The sequence below is a fragment of the Pteropus medius genome, unplaced genomic scaffold, assembly GCF_902729225.1.
Source record: "Pteropus medius unplaced genomic scaffold, Ma_sr-lr_union100, whole genome shotgun sequence".
Classification (NCBI taxonomy): Eukaryota; Metazoa; Chordata; class Mammalia; order Chiroptera; family Pteropodidae; genus Pteropus; species Pteropus medius.
Window position 1 is genome coordinate 5,355,603 of NW_024349799.1, and position 21,349 is coordinate 5,376,951.

Here is a 21,349-nt window from a genome sequence, read left to right on the forward strand (position 1 = left end):
CATTCTTGAGAATAGAATACTTAAGTAATATTAGATTGCTTGCAAGTGTGTGTTCTCCCTCTGAATGATAAAATAAAGTACGTAATATTTTATTTGTATATTAAATAGGATAACAGAGATTAGTGTGTTGATCCACTAACTTTCTGATGTTTATTTTGAAGAAAAAACTTGGCTTATCTTTTGCATAGGTAGATCAAATATTCTTTCTAGTAATGACTGTAGCAGCTGTTTAGTACAGAGTTTCCATGCTGCTAAATAATACTTGCTATAGACTTTCCTTAACGTGAAAAATCTGCAGCTGGACTTCACTTCAGATTTACAGCCGTTTTGATTTTTTATTCAGAATTTCTCATGACTCCCATATTTAGTTTGGCATTCTCTGAACACCTCATGGACTAACCTTTGAATTATTTATAATTGGGTGACTGTTACGCACTAGGCTTAGGTACCATTTTATTCTAACCTTGCAAATAATGTTCCTAGTGGCTGTCATTGGGGAAAATCCTATTCTGCTTAGTTCGTTTTCCTTAGTAGATTATCATAGAGGAATCATTTATTGAGGAATGTTTCATTGTGTATAAATGAATTCCTGATGGAAATTGTTGTTTTTTGTGCTGTACCTTATGTCTGTGGAATGTAACAGGACATGTATCAGGTAAATGCCCAGTACAGGTCTTACCTCTGTCTGTAACATCTCTGTCAGTCTATAAAGTAGGATTGTAGTTTGGTGTTTGTAATGGTAAAAGTAATTGGCAATTTAAAGACGTCTTAAAGTACATTCTTTTTCTTAACCTTTTTCTTAATATAGCAGCATGTGGTGTATTTAATTCATGGCTGTCACCATCATGCTGCTCCTTGTAGGCTTTATTGTAATAGAATGTTAGTGGCTGGCCATAGAGATTGGAATTGGGGAGGGATAAAAAATAAGTCTTTAGTTTGAAACAAATGTAAGTCATTTATGCCGTCATTTTGACAATGTGACTGTTGGTCTTAAATCCACTCAGTTCAATTGAAGTATTACTATTAATGAAAGTCTCTATGTGTTGATTTTATATCCTGAGTGCCACTAAGGGCTCACAAATATTAATTTGTTACTTTTTCTCGTAAAGGGTTTGTGCGGGAAGGACCTGGTATTTTGCTGTGAATCAAAATATTAATTAGTAAAAATTTCCTGAAACTGGGATGGGCACTCTTCAGCAATTGGGACATTTCTTCCCTTAAGAGAAGAGCCAAGTTAATGCGAGCCTCTCCCACCAGTGTAAAACAGATTCTCATGTTTTACGTAGATTTGATACCTCACAGAAGGAGAAAATGAAGGTTTCCTTTTGTCCTCTTTTCAGGAAGCAAAGCTCACAGATCAGTTACCACTCATCATTGTGTGTGATCGATTCGACTTTGTCCATGATTTGGTGCTTTACTTATATAGAAATAATCTTCAAAAGTATATAGAGATATATGTACAGAAGGTAAGTAATATATAGATAACTTATAAATTAAACCTTATTGTAGATTTTACTTCTCACATCTATAAATCTTCATCCTTTTGAAACTCTGTGACCAATACTACAGTGGCTTTCAACATTGTTTTCCACCAGAATCCTTTCTTTGATTAAACTTTTGCATGCATGCCAAGTACGTAAAACAGAACAGAACTGCTATAGTTGGAAAAGTTGGGTGGCCTGTACCCTTCTTAATTGATAGCCCCTGAGGTATCCATGTAGACGCCATATAGACTCCAAAGCACAGTTTTAAAAACCATCTTAAATATAGATAGTAAAAACTGTACCTTCCATCTCCAGAAATAAAAGACAGTTTTGCTGTAATGGAGACCTTTTTATTAAACAGCCTTCCATAATCATTCTGTGACTTTAGCTTCTTTGGACTTAACTTATCCTTTGGAGCAATGCTGAGACTGAGCTTGAAAGATGGAGATATTTTTTTTTTTAAACTCTTTTTTATTTTGCTTATTAATACAATAATGACATTCTTCTATTTTTTTTAACCTTAGGTGAATCCAAGTCGACTTCCAGTGGTTATTGGAGGATTGCTTGATGTTGATTGTTCTGAAGATGTCATTAAAAACTTGATTCTTGTTGTAAGAGGTCAATTCTCTACTGATGAGCTTGTTGCTGAGGTTGAAAAAAGAAACAGGTGTAGTACCATTTTTAACCTTCATAACTGGGATAAATTAGTAGTCTCTCTAAGCATAGCAATGGATGAAAATATAACCTTAACCTGTCAGTTGCCTAAAGACGACTGAGGAATAAATGGACCATAATCTCTGGAAATACCTAATTTAGAAGTGATAAGCTCGTTATAATACTAGAAAAAAAATTGTTTTCTGGACCATTACAGCTGTCATATAGAAAATCTGTTAACCTGGTGATCACTTTTTTTTGCATATGTGTAATTAAGCTAATGGGTCGACTGTGTATTTTTTCAATGTAAACTATATAAAAGCCTCCTATTAGGTATGATACCCCTATATTTAATAACTGATTGATAAATTATTCTCAAGCATAATGAGAGAAAAGAGTTCCCTGTGGAACCCTGTGTTAAATTGATTTTTTTATTTGAACCTTAATATGATAATATGAATTATGAATTTTCAGTAGAAGAGAATATAATAATGTAAGTGCTTCTAATACTTATACAATGAAGTCTTGTTTTAGCTGAGACATTTTGATGAACTAGTGTTTAGAAAATGTTGATGTAATTAATGAGGTTTGTGGGTTGGTATAACAGTGGGAAACTATTCTAGCTGTGAAAAGATATCAAGAATGCTTATGGGGTTTAATTTTAACCTGAGCTGGTATATTTTATAGTCATAAAATTTGTATTTGAATGTTTCAAACATGGAGAAATTCTACATTTAAGGACAATGGAGATACAATACTGATTTTAAAAGTTTGAGCCTAGTTTGAAGTGATTGTGGATCATAACAATTTAACATTTAGAGAAGTTTCAGTTGAGTCTTGTTAAGTCTGGTGGCTGAAAACAATCTTGTTTGTTGTATATTCCAAGCAAAGAGCCAGGTAGTTACAGTTAGACAATTTGGTCAGTAAGTGACAAATTATATTGTGATAAATTAGATTCACATCTAAGTCACTAGATATGCCTTTCTTTGTTCACTTAACATGGAACGTCTGCTTGGGTTGCACATGTTTATAAGAGCTTGATTTTTGCCTTTATTAATAAAAAAAGTTAACTGTCTTTACCCTAATGGGAACGTGTTCATAATAACTATATGAATTTGATGGCCAAAATAATGCCCTACTGCTCTTTCTCTGGGTGCTTTTGATATTTAAACCATGGTAAAAAAAAGTGTTGGTTATCAGGACCATTGAAACACAAACTATAGCTTAGTGAAATCATGACCCTTGATAGATTGATCATATGACTGCTAGAATTATTAAACCCAGAGCTTCTAAAGCTACCCGATTTTGTTCCTAGTTCCAGTGTGCATTTAGAGTACTGCCTCCTTTGGCTGTAAGTAACATTGTATGTTAACTATTAAAATAGAAAGGAACCTCAGATAATCTGGCCTATTTTCTCTCCAGCCTACTCCCAAACAAAATTTATCTAAAGTCTAGATATTTCGTTCAGTGTAAAGAACAGTCTATGAATCTGTAATCTCTTAGATCTGATCTAGATATGTAGCGATAGGTCTGGGAGGGTTATAAAGATAATCTTATATACTTTCTGTGTAATTTTGGGCATATCATTTAACCATCTCTGAGTCTTAATTTCCCAGTTTGCAGTAGGATTGTTGAGAATTCAAAATAATGTATGGGGAAGCACATTATAGACCAAAAAGTACTTAGTAGTCAGCATGTCAAGAGTTTGTTATTTATCATACAGTATATGTGTGCATGTTTTTGTTTTTTGTTTGTTTTCTCGTTTATTTTTTTTACTAGATTGAAACTGCTTCTACCTTGGCTAGAAGCCAGAATTCATGAGGGCTGTGAGGAGCCTGCTACCCACAATGCATTAGCCAAAATCTACATAGACAGTAATAACAACCCAGAGAGATTTCTTCGTGAAAATCCTTATTATGACAGTCGTGTTGTTGGAAAGTATTGTGAGAAGAGAGATCCACATCTGGCCTGTGTTGCTTATGAACGTGGCCAGTGCGATCTGGAACTTATTAATGTGAGTACCGCTAGCTGAAGGTATAGAGAGGAGGCTGCATTTTAAAAACTCTGTTACATAATGTTAGATTAGTGAATTTTGCGAATTTCAGAGTGATTTTAGTTAATATAGAACATTTTTAGAAGACACATGCTTTTAAAAAATTTTTATTGTGAATTTAAAGTGGCCAGAACAGTAGATCAAGTCTATATTCACCTATTAACATTTTAACCCCACTAATTTTATCACTTGTGTTATCATACGCTCTCACACATACACACCATGCATACATTTTTTAAACATACGAAAAGTTGCATACATCCTGGCTTTGTACCTCTTCACTGTGTATTTCCTAAGAATAAGAATATTCTCTTTCATGACCACGTTATAGATACCAACTTCAATTTGACACTAACAGAAAACTTCTTAAAATTTATTTTATTCTAATTTTGTCAGTTGACTGCATAATGTCTCATAGCAATTTTCCCCTCTATTCAAGGATTGCATATTGTATACAGTTGTCATATCTCTTTATTCTCTTTTAACATGAAACAGTTCTTCAGCCTTTCTTTGTTTTGATACTGACATCATTATAAAAATAGTCTTTTTTCTGTTTGGAACTTTTTTTTTTTATCGCAGTGAAATTCATATAGCATAACATTAACCATTTGAAAGTGAACAATTTCAGTGGCAGTACATTCACTGTATTGTGTAACCACCACATCCATCTAGTTTGAAGTTTTCATCATCACATAATGAAGCCAGGTACTCATTAAGCAGTTGCCCCACATTCCTCCCTCCTTCTATCCCCTGACAGGTTGTAGCCCCTTCCGTCTCTCTGGATTTACCTATTCTGTATATTTCATATAAGTACAAAGTCTCCTGTTAAAAAGAGGATGTTCTTCATTTTGAATTAGAGTCTCTAAGTTCCTTCTGATTAGATTTAGATTATACATTTCCATCCAGAATATTGTTTCAGTGATATTTTGTCTTTCTCATGCCATTATATGCAGAAGCACCTGACATCCTTTTGCCCCTGATTTGTGGAGCTACTTTTTATCAATTTCTTTATTGTATAATTATTGTATTTCCTCTTGCAGATAGTAGTCAGCAAGGAGACACTTAAAATCATGCAAATATTCTGTCTCTGTATCTCCCCTCCCCTACAAATTTAGAATCTGTTGATTCTTCTTAAACCATTCTTAATGTGTTAGTTGCAGAATGAGTTTTCCAAATCTAGCCCTTTCTCCATATTGATTATTCAGCACTCACGTATTCATGCACTCATGAATTACTGTTTTATTCACTCTGTTGTTTTGATGCTCAAATTGTCCCAGTTTGGGCTGAAAGAACCCCTTCAGACTGCCTCCGGGGCTGTGTGTCGTGGTCTCATCATTCTTTGAGCACTTTCTGATTTTTTGGCATAACAAGTTACACCATGGCCTTACACCCTCCCAGACCTGGAATCCTCCATTTTTCCAGGGAATTCTGATCCCTTTTAGTGGGGAATGTCAGTAAAAACTCACATCTGGGTTATTAGGTCTATTTCCTTCTTGGATCTTTCAGTAGTCAAAAATATGTGCATCTGTGTACATACATCCATTCATATGCACATGAGCATATGTATGCATGTACACATGGGAAAATAAACACAAGAATAGCTAATAAAACACTGTAAAGGAAGCTTTGAAGGTAGGCTAGTCCTAACCGATAGTAAAGCACATTGCAAAGCCTCCATAATGAAAACATGTAGTACTGGTGCATGATTAGGCAGACCAATAGAGTAGAATATGAAGTCCAAATATAGATCCAACATCAGGGTGGTTTTTGAAAGACTCTAGAAATTAATAACTATGTTTTTTTCTGTCAATTGAATTTTAATAAAAACTTGGTTGTGACCTATCAAGATTATATGTAAAAATAGTGGATTTTTCCCCCTTGTCTAACAACAAACACGGTTTAAATGATAGGAAATAACCTTTAAAAGTAAAGTTAGTTATAAAAAGTCTTCACTTCTCACCTTGAAATTAATCTTTAATATCTCATTTAGGTTTGCAATGAGAATTCCCTCTTCAAAAGTCTTTCCCGCTATCTGGTACGCCGAAAGGATCCAGAATTGTGGGGTAGTGTGCTGCTGGAAAGCAATCCTTACAGGAGACCGCTAATTGACCAGGTAAAATTGGCAAATATGTTTAAGGCTTATCTTTTTACATATAAATAAAACCTTTTCCTCGTTGTATACCCAAATATACTGAAATGGATCATATTTAACTGAGAGAAGGCAGTAAAAGGTAGAAAATTTAAAAAATAATAATTATAAAAATATGTCATAAATGTTAACAGAAATAAAATACATCCCTAAAGAGATTTTTTAATTGCATAAAACTCTCTCAATCATAGTTAAAAGGAAAACATCAAGTTAAAAATTCAATAAAATGAGTAAGAATTGATTGTAAACATTCAGGACAATGATAAGTTAGCCAAAGATAAGAATTGATCATAGAAGTGACTGAATTGATTGGAAACATTCAGGACAATGGTAAGTTAGCCGAAGATAAGAATTGATCAGAGAAAATACACAAGACCAAGGGGGGGTATATGTTAAATCTCCTTAGTAAATATAGAACTGTGAAAAGAGATGTGTGCTTATAACTATATTACATTGAAAACATTTTTAAAACCCTAAAAATTGAAGGTGGTTATAATTGTTCTTAAATTCTTCTTGTAGTTTTATAAATGTGGAAGAAAATAAATGCTATTAATTTTTCGTTCCTCTTCTAGGAAGCATTTCTAAGGAAAATTTTCAAGTAGATACAAAGCTTTCTGGAAAAAATATTGCAGCATCTGGGAATCATGCAAATAGCCAAAAGCAGAGGAATAACTGAGTATATAATGCTATATCTATGCAGCCCTTAAACTGATAATGAGGAGTAGTTATGTTGGATAATGTTTTAATCAGGGAAAAGATAGAAATTACATAATTAGGATAATTTTCAAGAAAATGGATATACATGACTGTACAAAATGCTTTGTTTAAGTGATATTTTATCTTTCTCGTGCTAGTATATTCAGAAGCTTTGGGTGGTAAATTTAAAGGTTAATTTTCCTCCTTCATTCTTTTCTACCTATTTGAAATTTTCTACTGAGAGGCCGTAACTTATTAGATAATATCTTCAGAATCACCTTGATAATCAGTCCTTACTTGCTATATATCCTCTGTAGGTTGTACAGACAGCCTTGTCTGAGACTCAAGACCCTGAAGAAGTGTCAGTAACTGTCAAGGCTTTTATGACTGCAGACCTTCCCAATGAACTCATTGAACTGCTGGAGAAAATTGTCCTTGATAACTCTGTATTCAGTGAACACAGGTATGCCATGCAAGGGATCCATTGGCTGTTTATATTCAGTCTTTAATTATGGCCTTTCAGTTTGGGGAAGGAACAAAGATTGGAGAATGGCATCCGAATTCTCTCTTAATACTCTCCTCTTCTCACTCTACCTCCTGAGACAAAAACCTCTTTATAGCTGCAGTGTTTATTCATTATGACTTAGGAGCTTTTAAAATATTTCATTCAAATCTTTCTTTCTTAAAGGAATCTGCAGAACCTCCTCATCCTTACTGCAATCAAGGCTGACCGTACACGTGTTATGGAATATATTAACCGCCTGGATAATTATGATGCCCCGGACATTGCCAATATCGCCATCAGCAATGAGTTGTTTGAAGAAGCATTTGCCATTTTCCGGAAATTTGATGTCAATACTTCAGCGGTGCAGGTAAATAAATCTTGAGATTACCCAAGTTAATTTACTAAATAGAATGACTTCTCTTGAGTCAGTATACGCATTGTCCTGTGAGGGTGGGCATATCTGATTGCTGTGGCAATAGAAGAGCAATGAAATCCTAACTGTTTAAGTGTAATTTCTGTGTGGTAAGATTCATTTTACTGTAACACTATTTCTAAAATTGGTGCCTAGGTCTTAATTGAACATATTGGAAACTTGGATCGGGCATATGAGTTTGCTGAACGCTGCAATGAACCTGCAGTCTGGAGTCAGCTTGCAAAAGCCCAGCTGCAGAAAGGAATGGTGAAAGAAGCCATTGATTCTTATATCAAAGCAGATGATCCTTCGTCCTACATGGAAGTTGTGCAGGCTGCCAATACTAGTGGTACGACATCTTTTATGTGTTTGTGACCTCAGAAAATGTACCTAAGCTATGATTAAGCTAAGCATTAGGATATCTGAGTATTCAGAATTATGTAGGAGTTAGATACTGCTAAGCTACTTGTGAAAACATTTAGTCCTCCATCTTAGTCCAGATAAAGAGAGGCTGCATTTTGTGAACTTAACAGGTGCATGGAGAAGATTAATTTTCTATTTTGACATCTGAAAAAATTCTGATTAATCTCTAACCTTACAGCTATAAGGAAAAAGGGAATTCAGCTATTCGTTTGGTCAGTGATAATTCAGAAGCGTAATAGAAGTTTTGCTGTTTTAGATGTATTTCACTGTTTACATTTGTTATTGTCTATTGTGTTTACTTTAAAAGGAAATTAATAGCAATTCTCATTTACTTGGGTGCAAAGATGAATGTTAGGATGTTAGTGTTTGGATTAATTTTTTTCTTTTTCCATACCTAGGAAACTGGGAAGAACTGGTAAAATACTTGCAGATGGCCCGTAAGAAGGCTCGTGAGTCCTATGTGGAGACAGAATTGATATTCGCGCTAGCTAAAACAAACCGCCTTGCAGAGTTAGAAGAGTTCATCAATGGGCCAAATAATGCTCATATCCAACAAGTAGGTTTTCTGTTCAGATTTTTTGAAGAGTGTAAAAATAAATAGTTGAGCAACTTTATTACATTAGTAGGATCAACATATCACAACTGAAGATTTCCAAGGGAAAAAATCTTATAGGAAAAATATTGTTTCTCAGTATTAAATTGAGTTGTGACTTTGGAAAGAGGATTGAATTTAGGCTAACTGATATTGGATTGTCTTTTTTTCAGGTTGGTGACCGTTGTTATGATGAGAAAATGTACGATGCTGCTAAGTTGTTGTACAATAATGTTTCCAACTTTGGACGCTTGGCATCTACCCTTGTTCACCTGGGTGAATATCAGGCCGCTGTTGATGGAGCTAGGAAAGCTAACAGTACTCGAACATGGAAGGAGGTAATGTAAACACTCGTTTAAGTGAAGAATTAAGATGCTATTTAGCAATGCTTTTGAAACTGATTTGAATTAACCAGCCATTTTTACATTTGAATTTACATAATCACAATTTTTATTGTAGGTCTGCTTTGCCTGCGTAGATGGGAAAGAATTCCGTCTTGCTCAGATGTGTGGGCTTCATATTGTAGTACATGCAGATGAATTGGAGGAACTTATCAACTACTATCAGGTAATGAACAGAGGTCTTTTATATTAATTGAGATCTTATGCCAGAGATATTCTCTAATTTCATATTTCCCTTATTTAGGATCGTGGTTATTTTGAAGAACTGATAACCATGTTGGAAGCAGCATTGGGACTTGAGCGAGCTCATATGGGAATGTTTACCGAATTAGCCATTCTATATTCTAAATTTAAGCCACAGAAAATGAGGGAGCACCTGGAGCTGTTCTGGTCCAGAGTGAATATTCCTAAGGTAACCAGCCTTTAACATTGTGAGGCAACTCTATAGCTAAAACTAATACTTTAAAATATCTTTTTTAAAGCTATTAGCTAGAATTAGAGACTCATGTCTATAGCAATTAAATCTCTTACGCAGGTGCTAAGAGCTGCGGAACAAGCTCATCTTTGGGCAGAATTGGTGTTTTTGTATGACAAATATGAAGAATATGATAATGCCATAACTACCATGATGAATCATCCAACTGATGCATGGAAAGAAGGACAATTCAAAGATATCATTACCAAGGTATGTATCTTCTTCAGAAGATGGAGACTTCAGAAGGAGTAAGCTCATTAGGAAGTAACTCTGACTAGTGTATGAATTTTTTCCCATTTTAGGTTGCCAACGTGGAACTATATTACAAAGCAATACAGTTCTACTTAGAATTCAAGCCTCTGTTGTTAAATGATTTACTGATGGTGCTGTCTCCACGGTTGGATCATACTCGTGCAGTCAATTATTTCAGCAAGGTAATAATTTTTAAAACTTCACAACTTTAAACGAGGATCTAAAACATACTTGGATAACTCTTGTTCATGGAACTTTAACAATATACTACAAATAAACAAACTTTATTTTAAAGGTCAAACAGCTACCGCTGGTGAAACCATATTTGCGTTCAGTTCAGAACCACAACAACAAATCTGTAAATGAATCACTGAACAACCTCTTTATTACAGAGGAAGATTATCAGGTAAAACCTTTTGGTTCTTGCATATATTCTCAAAACTCAGGTTATGATTGGCTTGTAAAGTTGGTATGCTTTGCAGTAAAAAAGTCCATTACCCCTTAGGATTATAAACGGTAGGTACTTGTGTGCCTAGGTTCTAAATTTAGTGAGGTTTTCAGGATTGATAAATCCGATTTCTAATTAAGTGCCGGTTGCAGAATTTTGCTTAGATCTTATTTTATTAAAAATATTACAGTTACTTCATCCCTAAATACCTATATTGTAGGTAGGGTTGAAAGTCTTTTATCTCGTACTAATACTAGTCCATAAAACTTAGCTGGTATTAAGTGTATTTATTCACTGCTTTTCTGTTGTTGTTGTTGTTGTTGTTGTTTAATTTTATTATTAGCTTTAAGTATATAGTACATTGGGTAGACATTTACATAGTTTATGAAACTGATTGCTCTTTCTATCCTCTGGCTCTATACCTAGCCATTACATTAATGCTGACTACATTTCCTATGCCATGCTCCTCATCCCTGTGACCATCTGTCAATGAATAATTTATACTTCTTTAACCCTCCACCCCTTTATTCCAGTTCCCAACCTGCCTCCCCTCTGGCTGTCACCAGATTGTCTTCTATATTTGATTCGCTGCTTTTCTTGCCTAATACCATATTAGTATCTATCTTTTGATAAACTTTCTCTTGTGAAGGATTTCACAAAAATAAAATTAGTTAAAATTCAGCTAGTTGCCTTTTTTCCTGCTGTCAGCATGATTTTCTTTTCGGCTCAGATCCCACACCCATCTGTATGAGTGAATATCATGTTGAGTTGTATCAGGAGTTTCCCTAGAACATAAAATCTTTCTCTCCAAATTACAGATCTTCCCAGTTTTATAACCATTTAGTTACTCCTTGATACTGAAAACCTTCAAGAAAATTGCACCTTTAGAAACTTTACAGTGCCTTTGAGGACTTTGTTATATAATTAGATTGAAGAACATTGATACTTGTTCACATTTCAACTTTGTGGTTTAATGCTTGTATCTAAGCTGTCATATTACAATAATGGTTCATTGATCAAGTCACATTATACAAATATATAGTATATTGTTCAAATTATATACAATCAGTTATGTACAGTAAGTCTTGTTGAGCAAGAATGATGGAAATAAACTTTAAAGTGAAACACTCATTTTGCATTTGAATGGCTTTATTTTTTTTTAAGGCTCTGCGGACATCAATAGATGCTTATGACAACTTTGACAATATCTCGCTTGCTCAGCGTTTGGAAAAACATGAACTCATTGAGTTCAGAAGAATTGCTGCTTACCTCTTCAAAGGCAACAATCGCTGGAAACAGAGTGTAGAGCTGTGCAAGAAAGATAGCCTGTACAAGGTAGATAAAGTTGGCGGGGGCAGGGCTATTAAAACCAATTACTAGATGATCTGTGTTAACCCTAAAATGGCATATTACAAGTGATATATCATGGTAGATTAAAAATGGTATATTATGGTTTATAGAAGTATTAGCTTTGTGAATATGAGAATTACCCTTAAATCCCCATTTGAGATGGTAATCAAGTCAAACTTCTCTTTTGTTAAAAAACAAGAGAATGCTTTACTCTGTCTTTTCTTTTTCTTTCAATCTTAAATGATAAAGCTGGGAGGGATTTTTTCCCCTGTGGAATTATTTGGTTTACCAGTTCAGTATATTTGAGTTTAATGTTTGACCTTCACCCTTTCTTTCCATTGAATAGGATGCAATGCAGTATGCCTCCGAATCTAAAGATACAGAGTTGGCTGAAGAACTCCTACAGTGGTTTTTGCAGGAAGAAAAAAGAGAGTGCTTTGGAGCTTGTCTCTTTACCTGTTATGATCTTTTAAGGCCAGATGTTGTCCTAGAAACTGCCTGGAGGCACAATATCATGGATTTTGCCATGCCCTATTTCATCCAGGTCATGAAGGAATACTTGACAAAGGTAATGGTACCTTTGGGTACATTCTGAACTAATTATCTTTAAGCTGTGTAAAACTCCACGTGCAGACTTGTCGTTTTTGTTTTTGTTTTTTTTTTCCAATTGTTTTTTCTCTAGTAGAAATAAGTCAATTGATCATAAAATATTCCTGTTCAGAAATTTTTAATATCTGACAAATGACGTTGCATAGGAAAGGGAACTCAAACGTAACTTGTCAGAATGTTTCTCCTCAATGTATTTCTGAGGATGAATAGTATTACTTCTAAATTGTATAGTATTTTTTTTTAACATTTGATAAATTTTTTTTCAAAATAACATCTTCCTCAAATTAGTTCTTATAACTAAGTTGTCCATAACTTAGTGTAGAGTCCTTTATTTGATTGGTTCTTGACTTTAATGTGTATGCCCTTTTACCCTGGGGAAGCTACATCTGTATTCTTAACATCCTGTTAATCATATTTTGATAGTTTAACCCCTAATTTAAAAATATTAAAGGAGGTTAACAATGAACACATTTCCTAAAAGTGTATTAAACAAGTTTGGAGTATAATCATATGAAATTCACTTATTCATCTTAATGTCCCTTTTTCATGTTAGAATATTTTTTACTTACCCTGTCTTCAACAGTTACTAGCTTTTTTGCTGTAGAGCATTTAAAAATAGTCCTAAAGGATTCATTTCATCAAAGCAAAACATGCTTATTAAAATCAGTTTCATATCTGATCTCTTGAGCATGCCTGTTTGAAGGGGTAAAAATAACACACTACTAACAACCCCCAGTATACTGAATATTTTCTTCGGCTACCATCCAATTAGATACTATTGTGTTCAATTATAATTTTTTAAGAATAAACACTTTCTTTGTATAAACTACTTAAAGTTCAGTGTAAGAGAAAAAACAGTTGCGTTGATCTTTGCCATAGATGAGAATAGCTTCTTATGTGTTATGCCAACTTTTGAGACCTGGCTCTAAGCTGCTGTTAACCAAAATGCTGTAAATTTTACTAGCGTTTAAGCTGCTTTCTTTCACACTGACTCTAGCATAAATTCTTCTGCAGTAAGCTCTGAAGTTAAGAAAATATATATTCTAAATTTTGCTTCCAGTATGCCCTTTATTTTCACTTTTCTCATACCTTTTTTAGTGGTTAGATGTTTCTCCCCTAAACTTTTGTTGCTGATTCTACCTTTTTATGCTCAATATGGAATTTGATTTTTTTCTAAGCTGCACCTTCTGAATTCCTTTGCAGGTTGATGCAATAAAGGAAAAGGTGAAAGTTGATTCTTTTCCATCTTTAAGTCTGGAGAACTAAGACTAAGGAATTTGCATGATTTTTTTTCCTTCCTTTTCTACACTGCTGCTGCTGCTTTTTCCCCCCAATAAATTTTCACTAAAGCCTCTGCAAGTCCCTTGAAACATAACTATAATAGAGCTGTAGGACATTAGTAGATGTTTGCTACTAATCGGCTAATAGGCTTTAGGAAGGGCAGGAGGCTAATCAGTAGTTGGTTCACAGTCTCTCTTAAATGTATTATTAAAAACTGAGCATGGTGAGTTTCCATATTCTAAAGTTTCTTTTCCCTGTCAGGGTATCTGGACTGTAATAGGATTTTCTTAATACTCTAAATAAATTTAAGCAGCCTCTGGTTTTATTTTGTGAGCTTGCCTGACAGTTGTTGAATTTATATATGTACTTACATGCCCTAAAAGGCTTCTGGGGTTTTTTGGGTATTGAAGGACTGTGATCCAGTTTCTGATCTCTTGATTCTTACTAATTTTTTGCTGAAAATAGATACAAGAGATACTAGCTGCTTCTGAAGAGACTTTCCTCATGTTTCTCCAGGTGTCCAGTTCTTATGGTGCTAGTCCATTTTCAAGAGGAATCAAAACTTTAAATCGTGAGAGTAGCTTGCTATAATTGTTGCTAAGCAACATGGATTATTTCTGTATGTAATGAAGCAATATTGACTTCTACTTTCTATAAAAAGGCATACCTCCTAAGCTGCCTAAAATTTGCTCTCTTATTCATCTGTTGGCTTGTCCAAGTTCAAATTTAGGCACTTTTTGGTTGCTGCTACCTTCATTGGCTTGTCTCCATCCCAATATAAATGAAACCAAGTTTCAGACTTACGTCTGGTATCAAATTTTAATAAGAAAAGGGTGGAGAGGTAAAGGAGAGTTTGAACAAATTTAAAAGAATTTGGGTGGGGGACAATGCCTTGGAATTATGTCAAACCAAACTGGAGTCACCATTGGAACTTAGGGCAAACCTGAGTAAAATGCATTGTGTGTGAGGCCCTTCAGCAGCTAGTAAGCAAGGCAGTTAGAAAGCGTGTGTGTGAAAAACAGGTAATTGAACTGCAGTGTTATGCATTGTTTCAAATCAAGCATGTACAACAGTCATTGCAATTACATCATACTACTTTTGAAACCCTTAAAGCATTGCTGTGAGCTGTGTGTGTTTCTTGAGAGCCTGTATAGCAAGTCATCTTCAGATCTCACTTCTTGCTTCAGTACTTTTGCCTTTTTTTCATGCACACATACACCAAAATAATTGACTGCATGTTAACTTTTCCTCTGCAGCATATTGCAGTCTTTGTGGAAAAGCCTTTTACATTATAGCGAATTTTCAGTAGTACAGATGGAACTGAACTCAGTGACGTACTTACCTGTAATTTTTCTTTTTAAATCCAAGGATCAGAAACTTTTGTTACAGCTCTTAACAAAAGCTTATGTTCATAAAAGCCTTTGCTGCTTTTCTTTTTTGAGCAATCTAAATTGGGTCAGTAGAAACAAAAATTGGATGATGCTGTGCCAGAGGCTGTCCCATTATATAGAAAAATCAAAATTTTTTGCTTAGCTTGATGTTACTTCGAATTCTTACTCCTCCCCCTTCCCTGCCCCGCCTTGTCCAGCCTGCCTTTGTCTATGCTGGGCATTGTGATATTGCCAGCTCTTCTAAGTCTTACATGTACTTCTGTAATAGGACTTCTGTCTTCAACATCTGACTCAGACATTAACATCTAAACATGTATTCACTTAAGATTCTTTTCCTTGAAAGTCTGGAAATGTATTGTTTGGTGGTGGTTTTTTGTTGTTTTATTTTTCTTGTTCTTAGACGTTATTAATGTACAGTCATCCATGTATTTTTTTGTACAACCTCTATCTAGCTCACTCTTGGATACTGTTTAGGTTAGCAGAACCCCACCTAACTCTTGATGGCACATACTGTGCTTTATATAGCTATAATAATTTTTATTTCAAGTTTAAATGCCAAACAGTGGGTATTTCTCATGGTACTTATATTCCATAGTAGTCTTTGATTTGATATTGGGGTAATTTATAGCAGATGAATACTTAGGCTATAAAATAGGAAAATAGTATATAAAAGGAAAGTAACCCATCTTCCTAAGGTAGAAAAACCACATTTTAATCTGAGGGTGTCTAGAGTCTGCATTATTTTACTTTTCTCAGATTTTGTTCCCTTACAAATTAGGATGGATTAGACCTGTATTTATTATATTTAATATGAAATCATTAAAATATGTATAAAATGCTGTCCTAATCTTAATAGTTTATCTGGAGACCCCCAACACACTATTTTAAATAGTTTTGAATAGAAATTAGGGCCTGTTTTAACCTTTTTAGGACCCGATCATTAGGGACTTTTTCTTTGAAGTTTGCATGTCTTTTTTTTTTTTTTTGTGAGTGATTTTTCACTATTTGCCTTTTTTGAGAACATGGCGTAACTATTTATAAAAAGTTCCTTCCTTAACTCTGCCTGCTATCTCACTGAGCACATGACTTTGAAAACCGCTATTAGTAATAACATCGAGATTTGAAGTTTAGTTTTACTTCAGGTATAATGTAGTCCAAGTATAATGCTTTGGTTGAGATACCAACTTTTAAATATAGTGTAAAAGGCAAATGAAAGATACATGGTGAAGATGTCCTAATCCCATTGTCCTTATGTCATTTTTCCCTAATTCTTCACAGAATTACATAATCAAATTATGCTAGTCCTAGAAGGAACTTTGGAGATTTATCTCATTCAACCATGTCATTATATAGACAAGGACATTTTTTTGAGGGTCAGTATAGTGGTTTGCCGTGGTGTCGCAACTAGTTAGTGGAAGGGCCTGTGTACTCCAGGTCCTTTCTTTCACTAATACATTTGGACTCTTCTTCAGTATTATTTCTGTCTGATACTATCCACTTTTATTGAGAGTAGCTAGCATATAATAGCCTTTATTCTTTGGCTTAATTAAAAGCAAAAAAAATTCTTCCTCAGAGAAGTTGAGGCAAATTAGGTATTCCTAAATACTTCTTAGAAAATAGAGCATCAAAACATGCAGCCTGTCTTTATATAAAAAGATCAGTTATGGAGCCACTTGAGTCTTAAACTTCAGTCCATACTTGTAACCCAATATCAGCAGAAGCTGGGCACACTGGGCAAGAGGTAGCTTATCTGCCCAAGTTCTTGTCCAGTCATTAGACTTATTTGATTTTTTTGAATACCATTTCCTTTGGGGAGGAAGACTTGCCAGGTCATGAGTTCATTATTATTGTCTTTGATAGGATTTAACCTTCATTTGAAAAAGTGGTTCCTTCTCATTATCTCCCTCCCTCAGGCTGGCTGCATCCTAGCATGCCCAGTTTTAGCCTGGCGTGCGCTTTTATGGCATTTATAAATCCCTCCTTCTTGAGGGTTTATAATGACAGTGCTAAAAATCAAGTTGACTGAAGTATGAACATTGCCATTGAATTTGAGGGGGCCTGAGAATGTTCTTTCTAGTCTGTTTTACTTTGACAAAATTTAACATACTAAGGCTTTTCCACTTTCTGCCATACACCTAGGTTTATGATACTTTTGAGGTGCTAATTAACATTACCTGTTTTTCTCCAGGTGGATAAATTAGATGCTTCAGAATCACTGAGAAAAGAAGAAGAACAAGCCACAGAGACGCAACCTATTGTTTATGGTAATCTCTATCTCTTTTTAACCTCACAGAAATATAGTAGACAAATGTTTCACTTGTTAGGGATGTAGCCTCAAAATAGAAATAGAATAAGCTGCTAAAGTGCAAAAGTCCGAGTTAAGAAATCATTCTCTCATTTTTCCCCCCTGCAAACAGCCTTAAAGCAGGCATTGACATTATTCACTGAGATAATCATTGTTAAAATAATTTTTTATTTTTCAAATACAGTTGACATACGATATATTATTTTCGCGTGTATAGCATAGAGATTAGACATTTATATAACCTACAAAGTGATCACCCTGATAAATCTAGTACCCATCTGACACCATACATAGTTATTACAATATTCACTAAGGTAATCTTAAATGCAAAAATAATCTCAAAAACTTAGATCATAACCTATATTTTCTTATTGCCTGGTCACTGATTGATTGCTTATATATAAATTACTGAGAAGTATTGGTGAGTTCAATTTCTCAGAAGTGCCAAGGCTGTCTTTAGTATGCTCTACATAAAGAGAACATCTCTTTAAATTTTAACTGAGACAGAACTTGGGTAGAGTTACCATATGAGAACTTTCCAGAGAGATAAGATCTTTAGACTCAGTGAATATTTAAGGCAATTTAGTTTCTTCTTACATGTGCATGTCTGAACTACTTCGTACCCTTTCCATTTCACTGTTGGTGAACAGATTCATTTGAACAATGAACTTGAAGGGTTCAAGTTCAAGAACACTGTAACCAAATATTCTTTGGAAGAGGACATAAAATTATGACCATTACTTCTCATCTTGTTAAAGAAATGATAATACAAATTTATTATGGCATTATCTCCTTTATATTGTAAATAAAAAGGACTTTGGGAATTTAGAGAACCCAGAGTAGTTTTGATAAAGTTGGAGAAGATAAAACTCTAAGTATATTCTTAGAGATGACAGAGCAAGTTGCTTGACATATCTCAGATAGAAAAAATTAGGAACAAAAACAGGGTGAGTGCAGTAATTTGGGGGCATCTGCTGAATTTGGCTTGCCTTCAGGGTGTTTAAATGGACAGGCCTTGTAGGCCGTTGCCAGTGGGGCGGAAATTTCAAGATAGATGTAAATAGGTTAGAAGTGATTTTTATAACCTGCTGAGTTTTATAAACTGCTGGTTTTCAAAAATGAATTTGCTCACCAAAGACAATTTTTGTTGCTGTTCATAAAAAGAAGAAACATGAGGTCATTTGTGCTGGGAGAAATCTTGCCCTAGGTTTACATTCTAGTGAGAAAGTACTTATTCTGTGGGGGTTGGGAAGAAGCATTATGTTTTCTCTCTCTGAATAAGCCAGGGTTCTCTGTAGGTCGTTTTCTGTGTGTGGTTAACAACTGTTTAAACTTCATAAGAGTGTTAACATAATATTCGAAAGAGAGATTTGTACTAATATATTTCATACCTAACGTATATTTGAATATGTCTTGTTTTTTATTGCTTTCTCTAAGTACTGGATTCTTTGCTCAAAATGCATTAGGTTTTATTACTATTTAGATGTATTTAAATCAGAAATTTAAATCTAACTTTAAAAGTTCAGTTGTTATTAAAACCATGTCTGTTAAAAAATTATTTTCCTGTGCTAATTATATTGTCACCAAATATAACTTGCAAATGCCATGTGGTGATAGGTGTATTTGCAGATGCCTTGCCGGATCACGTCAAGCATGCATGTGCATATTGCTTTAAATGATATGAAGTAACGTAATTGCTGTTAACAGTTCTGGCTCTTGACCCTGCACTGTTTGTTGGCCTTTTTGGCAGGACCCTTCTTAGGGTGATCGTTAGTGCCAAAATTGTGACAGTCAAAAGTGCCGCCACAAGACTCATTCCAAATTGTGATTATGCCACTAGAATAGGGAGATTGGAGTGTGATCGTCCTACAATGCTAACAGTTTTTACCACCCCCTTGCCCCTGCCCCTGCCCCTTTTTGTTTTCCATCTTTAGGTCAGCCCCAGTTGATGCTGACAGCAGGACCCAGTGTTGCAGTCCCTCCCCAGGCACCTTTTGGCTATGGTTATACTGCACCACCCTATGGGCAGCCACAGCCTGGCTTTGGGTACAGCATGTGAGACGGAAAGCTGATCCTGTAGTCGCCTATTTTCGTACTGAAACATCGTCTCTACCTGCTTCTCAGTGTATAACAGGAAAACAGGCACATGTTCTTGTAATCTTTATTTCATGAAGGACAACTTTTTGTTTCTAACTATAAACTTGGATCACTTATGTTAAAAGCTTATTTCACATTCCGCATCATTTTAGAATTTATTTTCAAAGGGGAATAGTTTCAATGTTTTATTCACGTGGGCTTTTTTTCTTCCCCCTCACTCTTTGAAAAACTGCTTAATATTCGATCTGTTGTGAAGAACCTGATTTGCACTCTGTAGTGTTAAAAGAAAAAAACTCTAATATTGAATCTCTTAAATTTAGTGTATGTAAACAGCTTACAATATGTATTGTCTAAATGCATTTAAATCTCTTTTATTCAAAGAAAAGCTAAAGCGAATATATTGGTATGTGACCATGCAAGACTGTCAATGCCAGCCAAGACAACACTAATCAGCATAACCCTACACTGGACTGCAGTGCTCTCCAAATTATTTGAAAAATGCATTACAGACAACTTGCCTGAATTTTAAATGAGCATAAAAGGCCCTCTAACCTATGCAGGTTTCCTCATTACGCATATAGAAAATGCTAGTGTGTTTTTGCTCACTCATATGTAACAGGTGCCCTTATGTTGTGCTGTATCCTGTGCTTTTTCTGTGGGACCATTCCATTCAGGAACAAAGAGCACCATAATTCCAATCCGTGTGTATTTACTAACCCTTCCCTAAGGTTTGTGTATGTTGGATATTGTGGTGTTTTAGATCACTGAGTGTACAGAAGAGAGAATTCAAACAAAATATTGCTGTTCTTCAGTTTTGTGGAATTTGAAATTACTCAAATTTAAAATAAATTACTGGACTGTGGAAATAATATGTAGAATGGCAGTTTTAATTAAATACCTCTTAGACTTAAACCAAAAGAACCATGTTTCATATTGGATACTGAGGGTGCAGGGAGGCGTGAGAGCCGAAGTGGAGTGCGGTTGGGGACATGTGGAAGCACTATAACACATCGTGTGCATAACTGTAGTTAATGTGGTACATACGGTAGTGTAAAGAACCAGTCAGTACTATAGTGGGCTACATTTCAGCTGTCTCCATTGTTTGAACCAAGTGGCACTTAACAGGTTTTTTCTAAGCTTTTCCCTTAAATGACCAGATTATGGATATTATATTAACTTGAAATAAAAGTATATAAACGTGTCATTAATATGCTGTTCCTTGTGTTGAAATTGTATGAGTCCTCAAATTATGAGTAGTTTAGGGTGATTTTTAAAAACCAGTATTTGAATCCAACCTTTTGTGGAAAAGTTCCCTTCACTCTTAATCCTCAGTAGAGTTAGAGAGCCCCCTACCTAGCCTGTATTGCCACGGAAGGGTTTTTAAAAACTTAGAACCCCTGCTCTTCCCCCATCTTCAGTTTCTTCTATAGGAAATAATAGTATTAGCTGGAAATTCCCCCATCCCCCTTTAAGCATCTTGCTGTTGGAGCCCTGGCTGTATTTGTGTTTCTGCTGGATCTCTGCCCCTTTCATTGTCAAAATCAAGAATAGTAGTTGGCCCAGTGAGCTCATTCTTTTCAGAGTCAATATATGTTCTCTTGGACCTTTCCCATACTTTGAATCAACTGTTTTTTTATCAATGGAATCTTGTTTTCTTTCCCTTCCTTAATAGAAGTTAAAATATTTTAGTAAAGGCTTTCTTATAGCATACTTGAAAAAAAATTTTTTAAAGAACAATAAAAAAGCCTTGTATTAATCTGGTGCTATGTCCT

The 21,349-nt window shown here is 34.9% G+C and overlaps 1 protein-coding gene across 2 annotated transcripts in view; it reads left to right on the plus strand.

Annotated features, from left to right (window-relative positions):
• CLTC (clathrin heavy chain) overlaps positions 1-20,785 on the plus strand; it is a 63,112-nt gene extending 42,327 nt beyond the window's left edge. Inside the window, exons 15-33 of one of the 2 annotated variants that reach the window (XM_039885795.1) lie at positions 1,341-1,466; positions 2,009-2,151; positions 3,918-4,152; positions 6,182-6,304; positions 7,354-7,499; positions 7,725-7,908; positions 8,110-8,302; positions 8,775-8,932; positions 9,142-9,306; positions 9,428-9,535; positions 9,614-9,781; positions 9,905-10,054; positions 10,147-10,278; positions 10,392-10,502; positions 11,709-11,879; positions 12,241-12,462; positions 13,707-13,727; positions 17,364-17,439; positions 19,415-20,785. In XM_039885795.1, coding sequence (XP_039741729.1) covers positions 1,341-1,466; positions 2,009-2,151; positions 3,918-4,152; positions 6,182-6,304; positions 7,354-7,499; positions 7,725-7,908; positions 8,110-8,302; positions 8,775-8,932; positions 9,142-9,306; positions 9,428-9,535; positions 9,614-9,781; positions 9,905-10,054; positions 10,147-10,278; positions 10,392-10,502; positions 11,709-11,879; positions 12,241-12,462; positions 13,707-13,727; positions 17,364-17,439; positions 19,415-19,539 — 2,757 coding nt within the window. In that variant the 3' untranslated portion in view covers positions 19,540-20,785. The remainder of the gene's footprint in view (positions 1-1,340; positions 1,467-2,008; positions 2,152-3,917; positions 4,153-6,181; positions 6,305-7,353; positions 7,500-7,724; positions 7,909-8,109; positions 8,303-8,774; positions 8,933-9,141; positions 9,307-9,427; positions 9,536-9,613; positions 9,782-9,904; positions 10,055-10,146; positions 10,279-10,391; positions 10,503-11,708; positions 11,880-12,240; positions 12,463-13,706; positions 13,728-17,363; positions 17,440-19,414) is intronic. The other variant, XM_039885796.1, reaches the window with a different exon arrangement.
• The last annotated feature ends 564 nt before the right edge of the window (positions 20,786-21,349 follow it).